Source organism: Lissotriton vulgaris, chromosome 6 (assembly GCF_964263255.1).
Source record: "Lissotriton vulgaris chromosome 6, aLisVul1.2, whole genome shotgun sequence".
NCBI lineage: Eukaryota > Metazoa > Chordata > Amphibia > Caudata > Salamandridae > Lissotriton > Lissotriton vulgaris.
The window spans coordinates 1,094,655,786-1,094,674,864 of NC_141694.1; the positions used below are offsets into that span (position 1 = coordinate 1,094,655,786).

The 19,079-nt window shown below is 42.7% G+C and overlaps 1 protein-coding gene across 1 annotated transcript in view; it reads left to right on the top strand.

Moving 5' to 3' along the window:
- The window catches only part of IGF2R (insulin like growth factor 2 receptor), a 1,757,136-nt gene that overhangs the window by 366,977 nt on the left and 1,371,080 nt on the right, over positions 1-19,079 (top strand). Inside the window, exon 14 of the mRNA XM_086927157.1 lies at positions 5,773-5,910. Within this exon, the coding sequence (XP_086783283.1) occupies positions 5,773-5,910 (138 nt within the window). The remainder of the gene's footprint in view (positions 1-5,772; positions 5,911-19,079) is intronic.

Here is a 19,079-nt window from a genome sequence, read left to right on the forward strand (position 1 = left end):
GTTCTAGTTAGGTCAGTTAAAACACACAGTCCATTTTAAACTAACAAACCCATTGAAATTCACCATTCCTAGTTATCTCAAGCAACTATAACTCATGTCTTTAACTATAACTGACACCCTCAGTATGCATTGCCTATTACCTCCCATATTGTTATAGACATGGAAAAACCAAAGGTTAAACGTTTAGGAACATTTTATTTATTCTTTTGATAGAAACTACATTTAAAATACACAAACATTAGAAATTCTTAAGTTATGGTTATACCTTGAATTTGTAATTTGTGCACCACCTTTAAATGAATATAACTTATTCTTTAGCTACAAACAAAAGTTGAAGTATACCAAAAATGTCATTTCTAAACTTGTACTTTTAGTTTTATAATTTACGCAGCACCTTCAAATTATTAGAACTTGTGCGCCTCCATAAACAGTGTATTCTACTCGGTAGCCACACTGCGTTAACTATAACTCTCACTTTATCCATGCACTGCTTTTACACTTGTATTTTATATCAGGTATACCTAATATTATTTACAGTAATAGGTATGTCATCACAAATCATAATGTTTGTGAGAACATAGTGCATAGTAAAGTGATGAGTTATTGTGAGTGGAGGATAAAGAAGGCAAATGTGCAAAGAACAGTCGAGGATGGGCTAGATTTATATCACTGTCTTAGAATGACATCATAGGTCTTAAAACTCATTGTCAACCCTTTGCCATGAATGCCATTTCAAGTATTTCCCATTTTTAAAGTTTGATGCAGATCTTTTGATAAGTTGCCTGCTTCATATCTAGTGATAATAGTCATTTCCGGACAATTCTGGCATATGTAACCTTTTTTAACATGTTTAAGTCCTGGGTGCACAAAATTCCAATATCTGTCTTGTCCCTAAGACTAGTATTGTAGTGCCTTCCATAGTTCCTCACGTAAGACTTGGGGGCATTCACAGTAACCATGTTCTTTGTCTCAGTCAGAAAAATGCTTGCTGCCTTGTTTCCTACAACCGGCATATCCCTCTTGTACTTCACATTACCTCATTCGTCTATGATTATTGAAGGGCAGAAAACTGGGGCTGTTGCTTTTAGAATACTCTTTCTTTGTATTTACCTTTAACTAGCATGTAAGTTTCCATCACTGTAAATCATTTGCAAGACTCGCTACTTCCATGCAATGGCTGAATGTGCTCGTTTCAGAACATCCCCAGCTTGATGGGTAGCATTTGTTACCTTTCCTACTCTCTTCATGTATCGTTTGTTTTGGAATGTCCAAGTTAAGACTCTTCCTTGTGTCCCAGCTGGGCCACCTTGGACAGCTCCACTTTTTCCTTCAATGCCCCAAGATCCTTTTCTCCTTGTTGAGTCATCTGTCACTGGTGCCTATAAGCCAGTTTCCAGGTCACTATAAGATTCTGAGGTTGCTTGGTATTCTACACCTTGGCACAAGCTGAACAGTTCTTTTCAGAAGTGCAGAAGACTTAACCCGTCTCCACTGGTGAACTTTACAAGAAAGAGAGTCTTTAGTCGCCTAACTCTTAAGTTAATCATCTAGAATCAGCCTGCAGTGAGTTTTGGGAACTTGGTCTACTCTTCTGAAATTGTAGCATGCAGAAAGAAGTCTTAAAAGTAAGGCTTGCTTCTTGTCGTCAAAAGGTTATGCACCCACCCAACTATAAATAAGGCCCTAAGTACAATTTGAGTTTGGATACTTGAGTGAAACAAAAGTGGTTTACTGTTAAACATTTTGGTTGGGGAGCACTCACCGTAGGGATTAGTCCCTTGTTACATTCTCCTCAGTATCACCTGGCTACTTTACTTTATCCTCTTCTATTTATATTCTAATGCTGGTAGGAAAAGATTCGCTTCAGAGATTTAAATAAACCGTTTTGAAATGCTGATGTGTGTGGTCTGATTTGATTTATTGTGCACAAAGTTCAGGAAATAGTGATCCAGTTGAATAAGGGGACTGGCATTTAACACGCTGGGTTGTTCTCAGCATTGGGAATAGCTAGCCTTTTGTTCTTTGTGCACTTTTGGGAGTTTGAGGTCAGGTTAATGGTACAGGAGTAAGACATAATCAGACCGCTCCAGGAAACTATGAGAGTCACATTTACATTTCTCAAGTTGAATTATTTACCTCCATTTTGTTTTTGTGGTAATAGCAGCAAGGCCACCCAATAATAAGTTCCTCTTGCAAAGAACTGCTGTACTGAAGGTCTTTAATATATAACCAAACAAGAACATTTCTTTCTTGGGTATTGTTTTCATTGAGCTAAATGCCCAGTCCTCTATCCTCACTGAAGTGTTCTGTTAAATGATGATACTGCTGAGGCAGGAATTGCCTTTCTCTGTTCCTGTATTGTCTACAGTTCCCCGATAGGAAATTTTAACTTTAGCTTTACTTGGTTTTCAATTTTGCGCACTAAAAAAACCATAAGCACAAATTTTACAGTACCATATCACAATTATTGCACAATAGTCATTAAAAAGTTATTTTAAAACGTGAAGTCAGTTTTTAACATTTCATATTGCCACTATCATACAATGATTATGAAAGGGAATGAATATAAAAGTTGAAACTAAATTTACAGGTTTAAGAATATTTAGAAAGTAAGACCTGGGTGCATATTTCATAGAGGGACAAAGTTCAGAGATATTTTCTACATCCAATCGTACATTTCAAGAATGAGAGATTTTTTCTTACATGACGTTCATTATCTAAAAACTCGGGTGCAAGGTGGGCCGGAAGACATTACCTTGTACCTCCAAGTTTTCAAGATGTAAACAAAATTACAGGTTTAAAAATGGTTAAGAATTAAGATCTGTGAGCATACTTTTAAAGTAGGACAGAGTTCAGAGATGTTTACTACATCGAATTGTGCGTTTCAAAAACAAAACAATGTTTCTTACCAAACATTCATTGTCTAAAAACTGCAGTGCAAGGTAGGCCGGACGACAGTGTCTCATACCCCAGATTTTCAAGATGGGTTTAATCCACCTCACCCTCAGCTCTCGATAAAATTGGCAAATTAATACTATGTGGATTGTTGATTGGGGTGAGACTCCGTCGCAAGGACAATTTGGTAAGGTTTTAGACCAGTCGTTTATGGTTGGAAAGCTTACCAAACGATGAAATACATTGAGTTTGAGGCGTGAGAACAAATCTGTCATACCCTCTTGTCGATAGGAAATTCTTTCTTGAGAGGACCTGTTGGGGTTATCTTTCTCCTATTAGAACATTAGGAGCATCATTGAAAACAATGAAGTACTCCTTGCTTCTAATGGCCAGTAGAAGCTCTGAGCGCCAACATTCCCAAGTTGCCAATGATAGCTGTTGCTTTGAACAAAGGGCTTGCGGAGCTCAAGGGGATTTCAAATCCCTCAGGCTCCATGAGGCCTTTTGTTTTATTAGTTAGAACACTCTGCCCTCTAGTGGCATAATGTTCTAATCGCCTGATAGCCCTCTGTAGCTAGGCCATAACGGCCATTAAAGTCCTGCTCCCTTGTTAACTCTGGACTTGGCGTTTAATATCCGGTATAGCCCACTATGGCAGGCTGTAAGGCTAGATTACAACGTTGGAATGTTGAGAGCTCCATTGAAGGTAATGGAGTGGCTCTGGGCTTATAATGACTGGTATACACCTTGTTCTCCAACATTCCAATACCTGTCTTTCTATTACTCCCTTTTTAATTTATAATGTTCTACCTTTAGTGTTGTGGAATATTCTAATAGCCTTACAGCACTTCTGCTTCACGCTATATCTGTTGTGAAAAACCCTCACACTTGTTATAGGACCTCACCTGCGGCTCAATCCTATAACTCTTGTTCCAAGCCTTTAACAACCAGTGTAACCCTCTGCAGATGGCTATTCTTTCGTACTCCATCCTTATATACTGGTGCTACATGTAAGCAAGCTCTGAAAAATCTCCCATTTGTGACCCCGGAAGTCTGTCTACATTTATCACATCCAAACACTCTTCATTCACACCTACGGTATTCAGTTAGCAATCACTCACTGCTTCCTGTTGGGGTAAATAGTCAACCTACGCCCCATACTCCTATATTTCAACAAATTAATTGGAACATCTCCTATGCATTTTTATCTGTGCACTCTCTTTAATCATGTGGGTAAATCCATTCTGCATTCTAGAGGCACCTTCTTCCCTAATGGCTCCTGAATGGCTTCTTTAAGATACAGTAAACATGGAACACCTATTATGCTGCACATTAATAACAATACCTTCATTGCGGTACTAAGCCATCTTAGTTGGTGATGTATACTGATCTGATTTGAATAACTCTGGCATGGTACTGTATGAACATATATCTCTATCATTCACTCTATGCCTGAGAATCCTTTGATAGTCCTGGCACTGCTCTTGCTACACCTAGTCTCAGAACCCATCAATGGAGTGGCACTCCCGACTTTTCAGCTAACCCTACAGCAGCAAAGAGGTAGATGTTGAGTTAGTATAATGTCACTTCCCTTACCATTGACAAGTTCAGGGGTGTGAAATTGTATAATGTCTTTTTACCAAAGGACAATACGCTTCAGAAATCTATTTGTTCTATAAACAAATCCACTTGTCCCTTTTGGTGATAGAAAGGCTGTAAAGTTTCCACTAATCTACAAACAGGCAGAAAGAGGTAGCTGCAGGTTTGAAATGCCCAGTGCACGCCCACAAATTTACATGTTTAAGGAGATTCACAACTTCTCTCTAATTTCTTCCCTCACTGGAAAACATTGAAATGTACTCCTGGCAAGGTAGGACTAAACCTGTTGCCACATGGAGAAAAATTAGTGTAAGGATAGTGAATTTGCAGTCACTTTGCAGATTTTAGCTTTATACATGCATGTACTTGCTTGTGGAAAGCTCAATCAAATTGTGTTCCAAAAATACATGTATATATTTACTCAGATGAAAATGTAAATCACAAAGGTTTGCTAGGAGTGCAGTTCTAGGCCTACTTCTGTAAACTCTTGTGAATCCCGGAAGGTCTTACATTTGTACCAGCTCAATGACATACACGTAAAGGTGTACTTTTGTGACTTTCTTTAATAATTAGGCACCTAATTTATTTTCAAGATGCTTATAATAGTTTAACACCGATTCTCCATTATTAATCTTTTTTAAGTATTGGAGTGTATCAACCACGTTTTAATACCTGATGCCCCAGAGAAAGGTTATCTAAAGGTGCACAGTAGGTTAGCACAACACTTTTTTTCCAGGCTGCATTTTTTTGTGTGCATTTAATTTTGAACACAAACAATTCTCAATTTTGACTTCATGCTTGTCTATGTATTTGGATACAATCGTGTCTTTAGTGCAAGACCATCCTCTTTCAAAATGTCCTACTATTGTACTGTATCCTTCCAGCCAAATGGTTTCTGCTGCAGGGAACTGGGCCTAACTGTCCAGTACAACAAAATAAGCACAAAAATGTGTTGCACTTGATTCCAAATAGTATGTACTGGGCCTCGGGTGATAGGAATTCCACATCCCTGCACGCTGGTAGATTGACACCCATGCTGCGGCAATTATTCTCTGTAGCACTCCGTTATTCAATAGAGAGCTTCTTCATATTCCAAAAGCACTGATTTATTTACTCTGATTCAAGATCCTGCATGAACTTACTCCACCGGGTAACATTTGTTGTTCTTTAACTTTCTGAAGAAAACTTGTTGAGAATTGCAAATAACTGTCTGTTGAAAATGTTCCCTAAAATAGGTGGTACCTTCCAATTACCAATTTCCTTTTGTGTTGTTGGCAGGTGATCTAGAGAGCGCTCCTGTGTTAATGAACTTCGACAGTGAAAAATGCTTGTACGAATTTGAATGGCATACTGCTGCTGCTTGTGTACTCTCCAAGACAGAAGGAAACAATTGTCGAGTGTCTGATACCCTGGCAGGTATGTAACTTTTATTTCCAGTAGTATGGGCAACTGTACACATCTTTATCGTAGAAGTGGTAACCCACCTTATGAAAGCTCCTGTGGCAGTTATAGACTTCTGAGGGTTAGCTATGGGCTAATAGCTGGTGAATTAAATGTTTACTCATGCTCAATTTGTGAGTAGGATTTTGGAATTATAGGTGCAATGATGTTTTTCTATTAACTTGGTCGGAGATTTTGGCTGTAAACATTTGTTTATAACTGAAAACGCCTCCGTTTATGCTGGCCAGGAATTCAAAAAAGTGTTCCTGTTAGGCATAAATTGATTAACTATTGTGAGTGTGGCGATATCTGCAGAACTGCAGGGAAGTGGACATTACAAGGTGTAGTTTGCCCTGTGTATGGACGACCACAAAAATGTACGTTTCGCACACTGGAAATGGTCAGAAGGCTACTCCAGCTGAGGACTTGAGTTGCTCTTTTAAGGATCGGAAGGGGAACACATCATTTCCTAATGTGCTGGGTGTGCCAGGGAAATGTGTTCTCCGCGGGTAAAAATGTTACCGCACAGAGGAAAAACAAATATGCATTTGCAGTCCTTCTCACTGTGCATACTATGTACAGTATGTATAATACTGTATAGGGGGAATAGGCAGTCTTCAAGTCAAATGACAGTAGTAATAACCTACCTAGAATCCTGCCCCTGACGTGACTTTCTAGGCATACTATTACACCTGTTTTGTAGGTAGCAAAACTGTGTAAAAATAGTTTTAGACAGGGTCATACAATATCTCCTGTACTTTTGATTGTGAATCACCTCTTTGGTATATAGGCGCCGCCGAGGCCCCTCAAGAACATTCCATGGAAATGCCGTACATTGAATACAGGTTTACAAGGACTTAATACTGAAGGTCCAAACTCAAGCAAATGAAATTGCCCACCTTAAGAAAGAATTATCTGAAATGACTAAGTTACTCATCTTCATAAAAGAAACCAGTGAGACCAGAGGGTCTAAATCTGCATCATTCCAATTCCCCAGTGCAAAAGCAAGAGTTACCCCATCCCATGAATCACACAACACAAGCAACTCTAACTCATTTAAAGTGAACTTACGGAGAGCAGTGTATGTTATCGCCACATTTTGATCATTTCACCACTACTGCTATTTAACAAAAGAAACAAAATAAGAAGCAATGCAGGTGTCTTACCTCTGGTCCTAGTCCGTAATTGTAAACCAAAGCAGCCCGCTGAAATAAAGTGCCTCGGTTGTCAAAATCACTGAATGCTAGATCAACAGAATTTGTCCCTCCAAATGTTCCAATGGCCCCCAAAGCCTGAAAGTTTGGAAAAACGCACTATCTATTAAAATGGGAATCATGAGAAATCAGATAGATCGGTGAAATTTTTCAGCCACTGGTCCCCAAAGTGAAGAGAAATGACCCTCACGAAGAATAAAGGAGTACACTTCTGACCTGGTTGAGAGGGAACGTGTGCCAAAGAATGATCCAACATTTTGATTAACGGGTTCTGAGAAGGATTTCCATTGAAGGCATAACTCCAAACACGGACTGTATTAATGTAATTGGTCATTCAGGTAATCTTGCCAGTACTCTGACGAGAAGCTCAATAGTTCTTAGTCTTTGATCTAGTTAGTCCACTAAACTGCAGATGTTCTGTTTTTCTCAAGAACAGTTATTTTTGATCCTTGTTTTTTGCAGCAAGCTTTGACATTTCGTGCAAAGAAAGAACTAAGACGTTTCCTCCTTCAACTAACTCTCTCAGATCAGCCTCCTTAATGCCCTTGGCATAAAGGTTTTCTCATCATTCTTGCTAAGTTTACATTTATTTTACATAAAATTATTGGTTGTAGTATATTCTTATTTGTGCATGTTTGATATGTGGTGACGCCTTTGTTCCCTTAGTTTGAGATGTTTTTCAAATGTTTGTATGTGAGGCAGCTGCTTTAGCTCTCCAGCAAATGCTTCCTGTTGAAAATACCAAACCCTTTCTTTAAAACATCCTTCACTGCCGTTCATTGTTGGTTGTCATGTTTAAAAGTTCACCAAGCCCAGACCATGTACTGTCTTTCTTTAGTTGCCCATGTGACTATAGCAAGGCCTTCCTGGGGAGCAGCGACTCCTTGTTGCTGTGCTCCCTTCATACATCTCCCTTATCACATCTTCTGGTCTTATCATATTGTGGTCTGAGGTTAGTTCAAAGCTGTGAGAAAGTGCCCTCTTTCATGCATGGTATGCCACCATTTGTTGCTGCATTGCTGATGTTCTTTGACTGAGTGTGCACTGGGCTCCTGCTAATCAGGTGCCCAGGGACTATGTTCCTTCCCTAAAATTGCATTGAAACCTTAGCGAAGCCAGAACTCTTGCCTGCAGCTTGACTGTCTACATTGCCAAACGTCTGTACCAGCCAGTCTAACACAGGACCGCCTCCCGCCTCCCGCCGCTCGACTCCCGCTGGCTTTGGGAGACGGCCGCCGAGTGGAGAGCGGGGGCCGGGGAACTACATCCCCCAACAGGCCTTGCGACAACACCGTCAGCAAGAAGCGCCAGGAGGCTCATATAAGTCGCGCTCACCCTCCCTCGCGGGACGCCGGGCGAAGCCCGGGCCAAGGGCGGGCCCGTTTCAGCCCGTTCCAGACTGATCCAGGCTGGGCTGGGCCTACTCCCTTGGTTTTATCTGCCAGACGTCTAGTTCTTTTGCTAAAGGTACCTTTTCTAGCCATTGTGTACTTTGGAATCAGTCCCGAAATTGGTCATCCTTTTAAAATGTCTACCACAAGGGGATCTAGAAGTAAAACTGCCCTTAGAACTGCACTGATTACAGGTCCTATTGACAAGTTTATATCTACCACTACCGAGGCTATTAACCACAATATCTCCATTTTAGAACGCAGGGTATCCCAGGACCTTGCGATCGCCAGGAGATCTTCTTTGGGCCTTATAGCAGCTGCTCAAACCCCGCTTCCACCAGCTGCTCCTATTCCTATTTTACTTCACACTGGAACTGCAGCAGCACAAGTACATTCTATTCCTAATGCCGTTGATTTGTCAGCCACGAACCTGTCACTGGAACTGGATACGACAGGGAACCTTGAGATCACCCCGGACCTCGAGCAGATTGTGGCTGCAGACTCTGATCAAGTAACTAGGCTTAAGGGGGTGAGAGAAGGTGCCGTACCTAAGCAGCCAGTACCCCTAAATAATGGGACCAACATGAACCAACCCTCTAAAACCAGGAAAAAGAAAGGTTCTAATACGAAAGTTACCTCTAATACTAATTCTGTATCATCTGTTTTACCTAATGTATATTGTCCCACTCTGGTTAATGTTCAGGAGGGTGTCCCCTGTCAGTCGGATTGTGATTTTTCCCAGCTTTTTGTGAGATTTAGGGACCTACTTATACATCATCTCCAGCCACTGGAACGGAGTATTATGGCAATTGAAAAACAGCTTGCCATACTTCTTGTTAAAACACCCAGCCAGCCCAACGCAGGAACTGTCAAATCTGGGGGGGTTCCCGCAGCGGTCTGTTCGGGGGTTCTCGCTGTTAACTCCGACAGATCATCTGTTACGTTTAACGTTCAACCCAAAATAAACAAGCCCACAACTCCCTCATCACTTGTTCAAAATACCTGTGCAAATTGCACGAAACCTAAACCCAAAGCCAAACCCTTACCTCAGACTTCTTTACCCAGTCAGCTAACCCCCCCTGCTCCTACCACTCCAGCCATGCCTATTGACGCTAATCACACTTTGACCAATGTGTCCTCACAGCAATCCACCAGCAAACCCCTGCCTCCCCCTAAAACTCTTTCCCACGAAGGCAAGAGGGGGACCAGATCTAAACGCCCAGTCCATCTGCCTTCTGAGGCATCTCCATTTACTGTGATCCTAACAGGAGTGCCTGAACTTGCAGTAGGAACAGATGAACCTCACTGGTCCCTCCGGAATAAAATCCTTCAGTGGCTCAGTATTAATAGGCCACTGACGCCACCTAACACCAGCAGAATTTGATCTGTACGCAGGGTTCCATGGGTGGGGAAGAGCCCCAAGTGTATTCAGGGGGATTGCGTCATCGTTACATGCGAGGATGCATCCCCTGTGAACCATATCTGTTCATGGCCAGACCTGGAGAAGCAAGGGGGTATCGACACGCATCGACTTTCCTTTTTTTACCCCCCCACATTTAACTATCACTACCCAATTCCACCGCCAAACTGGGTCATGAACCAAGAATCTACTTGGAACTATGTAGACCCATGGCAAACTCAACAGAACAGGGGCAGGGAATGGGCACCTCGTCCTTGGTATCCTAACAAAAACCATTTTGCAGGCAACGGGTGGCAAGGTATTCAGACATCGAACAGATTTGACTGCCTGGAGATGGTTGACTGACATTATGTTACATCACCGTCAAACCAGACAGACAACAGGCAGTCAGGATCTGGTTTAAGTGTGCAACCTGTCCCTGCTAGTACTCAAGCAGTTTCTACTGTGGCCCCCGCATACCTTAGCGGACCAGTGGATTCTCAGAAGGTCTCTGCACCGGAAGGTACTTCCATCCAATCCCCCCTCCCTAGTTACCCTTCTACCAATACACAGTCCCCCACTAGGAGGTCAGCAACTGGGCACCCTAGGATATCAGCCCAGGCAAAGAAATCTGCAGATCTCACCCTCATCTCTTGGAATGTTGCAGGTATTGCAGGGAAATTAAACATCCCTTTTTTGGCACAGGTTTATAGGAGAGGGATTTGATATAGTCCTCCTCCAAGAGACCTGGAGCCAGGAACCCATATACATAGAAGGCTATTCCTCTTATTGTCTCAATGCCACCAAATCCAGCTCAGGCAGGGCCAAGGGGGGCCTGTTGATACTCCTATCCAACAGACTGAGTAATTTCAAAGTTAGAAGCAGTACGACTGTGGGAGTACATAGCCAGGTACTGAGGCTTGAATGTGGAAAGGCTAATGATCTGGTTCTTGTTAATTTTTATAATAACATCTTTGATGCTACCAGAGGGAATATTTTGTTCCCTTTGGAAAAAGAAATCGTAAAGGTCCTGGGTATTTCAAATAAGAGGACGGACATCCTATGGGCTGGGGATTTTAACCTGCAGCCCTGCCATCTATCGAAAGGGAACCCATGTGGCCTTGGAATGGAGCTAGATAATGTCAGTGGGGGAGCGGGCAAGATCGAGGATTTTCCCCATTTCCCACACTGCCACTATGGCACCATCTTAAATAAATTACTGTTTAAACTAGATCTATACCTGTTAATTTGTAACAAAAACAATCAGAATGCCATCTGCCCCACTTTCACAGGGAGGGAAGCCGGGACATTTATTGATCACATCCTTTTCTCTAGTAACGGTGACTACCTAACCCTGTATGTTAGAGAAGAAAGTCTTAGTGACCATAACAGCATCTGTATCACCCTTCCCGGAAGGGGTGCCAAACTAGAGACCAGAGAAACCTGTACCACTGATATAGTTCCAAGTAGACCCAATGGCCCGAGGATCAAATGGACAGGGGCCAATTCTGCGGCCAAACAAAGGGAGGTCATAGTTAGCTGTAAATCTGAGATCAGTTACTGTTTAAAAGACGTTATTAATTCCGATCTCTTGTTATAAAAATTTATTAACATCAACATTGCTATTGAGGGTATCTTCAGCAAGAAATCATCAACTAATAAAACCGTCAAAATGGGATGGTTTGATAACTCTTGCACAGTAGCCTTACAAGAATTGAAGCTTGCCTTAGGGTGTAAGCCCCGAGATAGCCACAGAATTAAACAAACGAGGGCCAACTACAAAATGGCTATTTTTAATAGGAAAAAGGTCCTACAGAGAGAAGCCTGGGATAAGCTGAATGAAGCAGTAGAGACTAACAATAGCAAACTATACTGGGAAACAGTTAACAGTCCATTTTTAAAAACCGAGGGCATTCCGGAAATCACTTCCCATGTTGCATGCGAGGAGTGGATTAACCACTTCACCAATATTTTCAATCCAGAAGGGACACCTTTAACATTACCTACCACTGTATCATCCACATGGACACCTATACCCATGGGGATTACCCTGGAAGAGGGACATGAAGGACTTGCTTAACAGTAAGGGGGGGAAGGCCCCGGGCCCCGACGGGGTCCCTATCGATTTATTAAAAGCCGAACCCAACTTGTGGGTCCCCATTCTGGTGAGGACTTTTAACTGCGCAGCCGAAGGTAATATTCCACCTTCCTGGGGCCAATCGGTTATTATTCCCCTATTCAAAAAAGGTAGCAAATCCGAGGCCTCCAATTACCGACCCATTTCTTTATTGGACGCCTCAGTAAAAGTCATGAGCAGAATTCTGCTCAAAAGACTGGAAACTTGGGCGGAAGACATGAATATTTTAACCAAAGTGCAATATGGCTTTAGAAAAGGCATGGGCACACTTGAGCAATGTGTTAATTTGGATCTTTTAATTAACAAATACACAGTAGCCAAAAAGGGCAACCTTTTCTTATGTTTTGCTGACTTGAGCAGCGCTTTTGATTTAGTTGATCATGGTATTCTTTGGCAGGTTTTATTGGAGCTAGGGGCACCGAAAGAAATAGTCCACTTTTTGTCAAGGCTCTACGAAAAACTCCCTTGTAAAGTTCGATATGGTACCCTTGGCGAATGCACACCGTTCTTTAAAGTTTCAAGGGGCATTCGCCAGGGTTGCGTGTTAGCCCCTCCTTTTATTTTCACTTTTTATTAACTGTATTGACCGCACTTTGGCCACTATACCAGCAGATGCTCCGCTGATTGGAGGAAAACCTGTCACAATCCTACTATATGCGGATGACGCCGTCCTTTTATCCCGCACCCAGATAGGACTACAGCGTCTCATAGACAGTTTCATGCAGTTTATCCAAAACAGGCGACTTCGCGTGAACAAATCAAAGACGTATGTTATGATGTGTGGCCAATCAGCTAACAAAATCAAGTCCAGTTTTTATTTAGATAGCGACAAAATGTTACAAGTCAAATCATTTTGTTACCTGGGAATCACCTATGCCTATGATGGGTCTTGGAAACCCGAGCTTGATAATATCAGGATGAAAATGTCACGAACCACCAGCAGCGTATTTCGATTTGCTTCCAAGCTCGGATCGAGAAGCATCCGTGATATGATTAATATATATAATATACGCTGTGTTTCCTCTGCACTGTATGGGGCGGGTGTGTGGGGCCACACTGATGGTACTTCCTTACAAACAGATGAAAATAAGTTTTTAAAAAGAGTGTTATGTGTCCCCCATTCTGCTTCCGTTCAGTTAATCCATGATGAGGTCGGGATCGAGTTTATTTCTGACTTAGCAGCCGTCCGTCCGCTCTTATTGTGGCGTTCTATTTGGGCTAAGTCAGAGACTCGATTCACTCAAGAAATTATTCTTGACTGTATAGGACTGGACTTCTCATCACGCATTCGTTGGCTTCAATACATTTACATCTGGTATAAAACTCTATTTGATATCGATATTTTCCATGACCCCGAATTGGCTGTTGAAATCCCTAAAAAAGAAATCAAACAAACTTTTATAAAGTTTAAAAAAAAAGGGCGAGATGAGGTGTATGGCAAGTTGGCCACTGTGAAGTTCTATAGGGAACTAAATCTGCAACCAGGGTTCCAGGCCTACCTTTCGTTAGTTTCTCGTCCCTCCCATCAATTTGTCCTAACCCGTGTTAGGCTGGGTATAGTACACCATCTTGTCGCGTTCCCAGTACAGAAACGTAAATCAGAAACTCCCTGCCCTTGTGACATCTCACGCCAGAGTTGCTGTCATTTTTTACTTTTCTGCAAATTTTATCACTTTTTAAGAATAAAGTACCTAAAACCCATTTTTATAAAATACAACATACGGTCTTTCAAGTATGCTCTTGTGCTACTATCATCCCTCGAGAACGTGGACATTTGCTTTTTTGTTGCCACCTATATTTTGAAATGTACAGCTGCCAGGAAATGTATTGTACTGCCATAATTTCATACACTCCTGTCTGTACTTATTTGTCTTTTATAGCACTTTGCACCTAAACACGTAAAATGCCCTTTTTACTTTTACCCAGGGTCTGAATTTGAAATGTACAGCTGCCAGGAAGAGCACCTGGTGCGATAATCACTTATATTCCTGTCTGTACATATACGCCCCCTTGCCTTTCAGCTTTTTAAACATTCTCATATCTATAAAATGAGGATATTTGTCTTTGCAGTTACTTTTTTAGACATGTACAGCTGCTAGGAAGTGTCTAGTGCTGCTTTAATTCTACACTTCCTATCTGTACTTACTTGTATCACAATGTTACCTTGCAAATTCATAATATCCCATGTTTTTGGCTTGGTGTTTGCTTTAAAATGTACAGTTGCCAGATATGCTCTATATGTGTTAATCATGTTTACCCCTGTCTGTACAAGTACGATCTCCTCTCCTTCCAGCGTTTTTATTATTTTCCTAAATATGTTATGATACCCAGTGCCTGTTTATACATGTCACCATCCATATGAAATATTCCTGAGTTCACATGAATAACTTAGTCTTTTAAAAACTAATTTTATATGCAATGAATTGTTTATAAGTTTATGCTTGTATGATTTGTATTTTCAAATCGAATAAAAGCTTATGAAATTGAAATTGCATTGAAGCCTAAACCCAATTGGCATCTCTAGCCACATGTCGGCCCCCGGTAAATGGTACCACAGGTACCCAGGGCACTGTGACCAGAGAAGGCCTCTAAGGGCTGCAGCACTTATTGTGCCACCCTTAGAGGTCCTGTACCCTGACACACACACACACACTACCTTTGCAGGCTGAGTGTCTTGGTGCAGAACAAAGTGAAGGGTCGGTGCCATGCCCACAAAACCACTCCCCTGGCATAGATCGGTCACCCCTCTAGCAAGATGCACTATGCCAGTAGTGAGGGTACATGTGCATGAGCCCTATACCCCTACAGTGCCCAAGTCCATTCTTGGGCATTGTAAGTGCAGTGCTGCCATTAGGAGTATATGGTGCTGGGAGTTTGTCATTATGAACTCCACAACACCATAATGGCTCCACTGAAAACTGGGAAGTTTGGTAGCAAACTTTTCAGACCATTAAACCCACACTGATGCCAGTGTGGGATTTAATGTAAAATGCACAAAAGAGGGCATCTTAGAGATAACTTTGAGTGGCTGCTTAGGCTGCCACTACAGACATGTTTCTGGACCCCTGGGTCGAGAGCCTGCTGCTCTCGGGGGCCTGAAACAATGTAACCTCTGCCTACCTCTGGGGTCACTTGGACTCTATACACACTATACCTCATTTTGGTGTAGTATATATAGAACCAGTATCCTACAACAGCTGCTTTGGAATCTGACCTTGTTGTACTCTTCGTTCTGCCCCTTGCTTGAAAAAACTGCACTGGCTGCCAGTTAGACAGCGCATAAAATTCAAGGTGTGTTGTCTCGTGCACAAATCACTACAGGGCCAAGGACCGCAGTATCTGATGGAAACATTTAGAGAATACTGTCCCCCAAGAACTCTGAGATCCTCAAATAAACGTCTCTTAAAAATCATGAGAGTGCGTACTGTAAGGAATGGAGATAGAAGCTTCTCAAGAATTGGCCCTGCAACTTGAAATGCACTTCCCCTTACTCTAAGAAGCGATTCCAATCATAAGTCGTTCAGAAGAAATCTGAAAACCTGGCTATTCTAACCATTAGATATCAAAGGCTTCCGCTCACATTCAGGGTAATCTTTTCACAGCGCTATGAGACCTAAGGGTGACCTACGCGCTATACAAATTAAAATACATAACATAACATAAAATGTAGGAGGCTGGGCCCCTTGTCAGCAGTCTTTGTATGTTATGCACAGAGTTGAGATGATTGAGCAACACTTGTAGAGACCATAGAACCCTGAAGGGTTCTTTTGGACGAATGTTATTGTCATTGCAGATATGTAATGTTGTGCAAATAAGGGTTTTACTGCCCCAAGTTGTACCCAGGGCTGTATAATTAGACCCTTCTCAAGAGCTTGAGAGGAATGCCTTTATTCAGGAACACCAGTTGATCCTGCTGTACCCTTGATTTCATTCCTGTGTGTGTTGGCTTTCATACCACCAGAGTTGTATTGAAACGCATACGTTCTTCCAAGAACCCTTGTCATGATACAATCTCCACTTGGAAAATATGCATCAGATGTATACAGGAAAATAGTAAAGGAATGAAAGAGAAAGGTTAATTCTGAGATTTGTGCAAGTGTAGGAAGACGGATATATCTCTCTCTCTCTCTCTCTCTCTCTCTCTCTCTCTCTCTCTCTCTCTCTCTCTCTCTCTCTCTCTCTCTCTCTCTCTCTCTCTCTCTCTCTCTCTCTCTCTCTCTCTCTCTCTCTCTCTCTCTCCCCCCCCCCCCAAAAATGAGGTATAGTGTGCACAGAGTCCGCGGAACCCCCCAAAAAATCAATCTATATATATATATATATATATATATATATATATATATATATATATCCAAAATGAGGTATAGTGTGCACAGAGTCCGTGGAACCCCAAAGGTAGGCAGAGGTAAAAGTAGATAGCACCTTGCTCTCTATTTGTGGTAGTGTGGGTGTTAGATCGGGGGTCTCTAGTTGGCAGAGGGAGGTACCAATGTCCAAATTGGGACCCTTGCTTCTAGTCATGGTAAGGGGGATGCACTCTTTAGATAACCCCTGCTCACACCCCCGGGTAGCTTGGCACGAGCAGACAGGCTTATTAAAGGCAATGTGTAAAGTATTTGTACCAACACTCAAAGTAACACAGTGAAAACACCACAAATGGACTCCACACCAGTTTAGAAAAATAAACGTATTTTATCTAAACTAAACAAGACCAAAATGACAAAAATCCAACATACACAGTTCAAGATTTGATGTCAAAAGTATTCTTAAGGTTTGCGTCAAAATAATCCAAAGATGCCTGACGTTTAGCCAACAGTACCTTTAGTTGTGGCAAAGTTCCAAAATAGAAGCTGGTGCGGTGGAAAACAAGCAATGTGTCACTCCTGAGACCCTGGGGAGGCGATGCGATAGCCCCACTGGACGCAGCGGGCATGTTGCGACGAATCCGGTCTGTATAGGGAGGGAGGCGATACCTTGTATGGATTCTGGTGTGTAGGTTCCGTAGGAAGCATCTCGCAAAGGCACGATGTGACGATCTCCAGGGCTGCGATGATCTCAGGTGCGGCGGCGATGCGTGGCGCAGCGTCGATCTTCTCTCGCGGGGCCCTCGATGTGATGGCTCTGCGACGATGCTCGCAGCGACATGATGCAGTCCACAAGCAAGCGGTGCGGCTATCTCACCCAGCGATGACAGGCGCTGCGACGATATCTATCTTCGCAGCGGCGTGAATCTCTTCGCACTGTCGGGGATGCGCTCCGCAAGCGAGCGATGCATGAGAACTTGCAGATTGTCTTCGTTTCTCCTTGTCCAGCTTCCCAAACAGCAAGCCACAACTTCTAGAGGCCCCTCAGTTGGATTCAGCACTCAGGAAAGGCAGAACTCTCTAAGCAGAGTTCAGGGGAAGCTCGGGGTGAAGTCCTTTTGTTCCTGGGACTCAACAGGATGCCAGCTCACTTAAGGCCCTTGGAGATCTCTTCAAGCAAGGGGACACAGCAACAACAAACTCCTTCCCCTCTCCTTGGCAGCAAAGCAACTGGAGGTCAGCCCACAATCACACATCAGGACAGTCCTTCCTCTTCAGTCTTCCAGCTTTCTCCTTGGCAGAGGTTCCTTCTTGATTCCAGGATGATCTAAATTTCTGTAGTCTGGGTAGCCCTTCTTATACCAGTCTTTCCTTTATTCTCTGGGGGCAGAGAGGCCTTGGCTTGTTCAGAACCATTTCAGGTCAGTTCCTGATTACTTTGTTTTTCTGTCTTCTCCTTTCCTTTCAGCGTGAGGGGCAGGGTCGTCAGCCGCTCAGCAGGAGGTAGTGCCAGCATTGTGGAAGACAGGCACAGCCCTATTCAGGCCCAGGTGCTACCCCCGCCCACCACTCAAGATGCAGATGCAGTCATTCAGCCTAGGGCTGACTCATCCAGCCTCCTGGGGGCTCCCCAGCCCCTGTCACTCACAAACCAGACAGTCCATTCACAAACTCGCCAGGGGACACAGAAAGGTCAGACAAGAGAACAGCCACTTTCTAAAAGTGTTGTTCTGAAACACAGGATTTAAAAACCATCCTTCCTAAAAGATGTGTTATTAAGTTCTGAGTTCAGGGATACCAGACTTTAATTTTCCATCTTTCTCCTATGGGAAGATATGCAGGTAAACATTATACACCGCATTCTCCATTATAGCCTATGGGCAAGAAAGCCTTTCAATAGTGAACAACAAAAATGACTGTAATTCACTACCAGAGCATGTCACCCACAGTGGTACATGATCTACCTTTCACATACACTGCACCCTGCCCAGGGGGGGTACCTTGGGCCTTCCATAGGGGTGTCCAGAAAGGGAAGGGTTCGGCCTGGTCATTGGGGACACTGGCCAGGTTGACATGGCAGTTCACAGACTGCGCACAGGCACTGCGGTGGTGGGCCTGAGACACCATTTTAGGGCTTCTCCTATGGGTGGGACAACCAGTCCTGCAGGCCCACTAGCAGCATTTGAGTTACCAAAACTGGCACACTTGGTGCAGTCTACTAGGGCCTTACTGGAAAACAAATATGCCAATCATGGATAACCAATCATAATAACAATTTACCTAGGGAGCACTTGCACTTTGGCACTGATCAGCAGTGGCAAAGTGCCCAAAGCATCTAAACCAGCAAAAACGAAATCCAGCACATCGTCAAAAATACAGGAGGTAGAGGCCAAAAAGACAGGGGAAGCAACACCAAAGATGCCAGGTCTAACAGTGGGTGAGCAGTAAGGCTTTATCAGAGGGTAATGTTAAGCATTTGTTGTACACACCAAATCAGCAAATGATGTCATACACTAAAAGACTGAACTCAGACCAATTTTGTATAAAAACATTGTTTAGGTATTTATTTCTAGAACCAAGCCAAGCCTGGCACAGGTAAGTGAAATAAATGCTTTGCAAAATATTATGCAGTGTTGACAATAGAATATCCGGTTCAAATGCAGTTGTTTTAGATACAGGTAAGTCAAGGATTCGAAATTACTG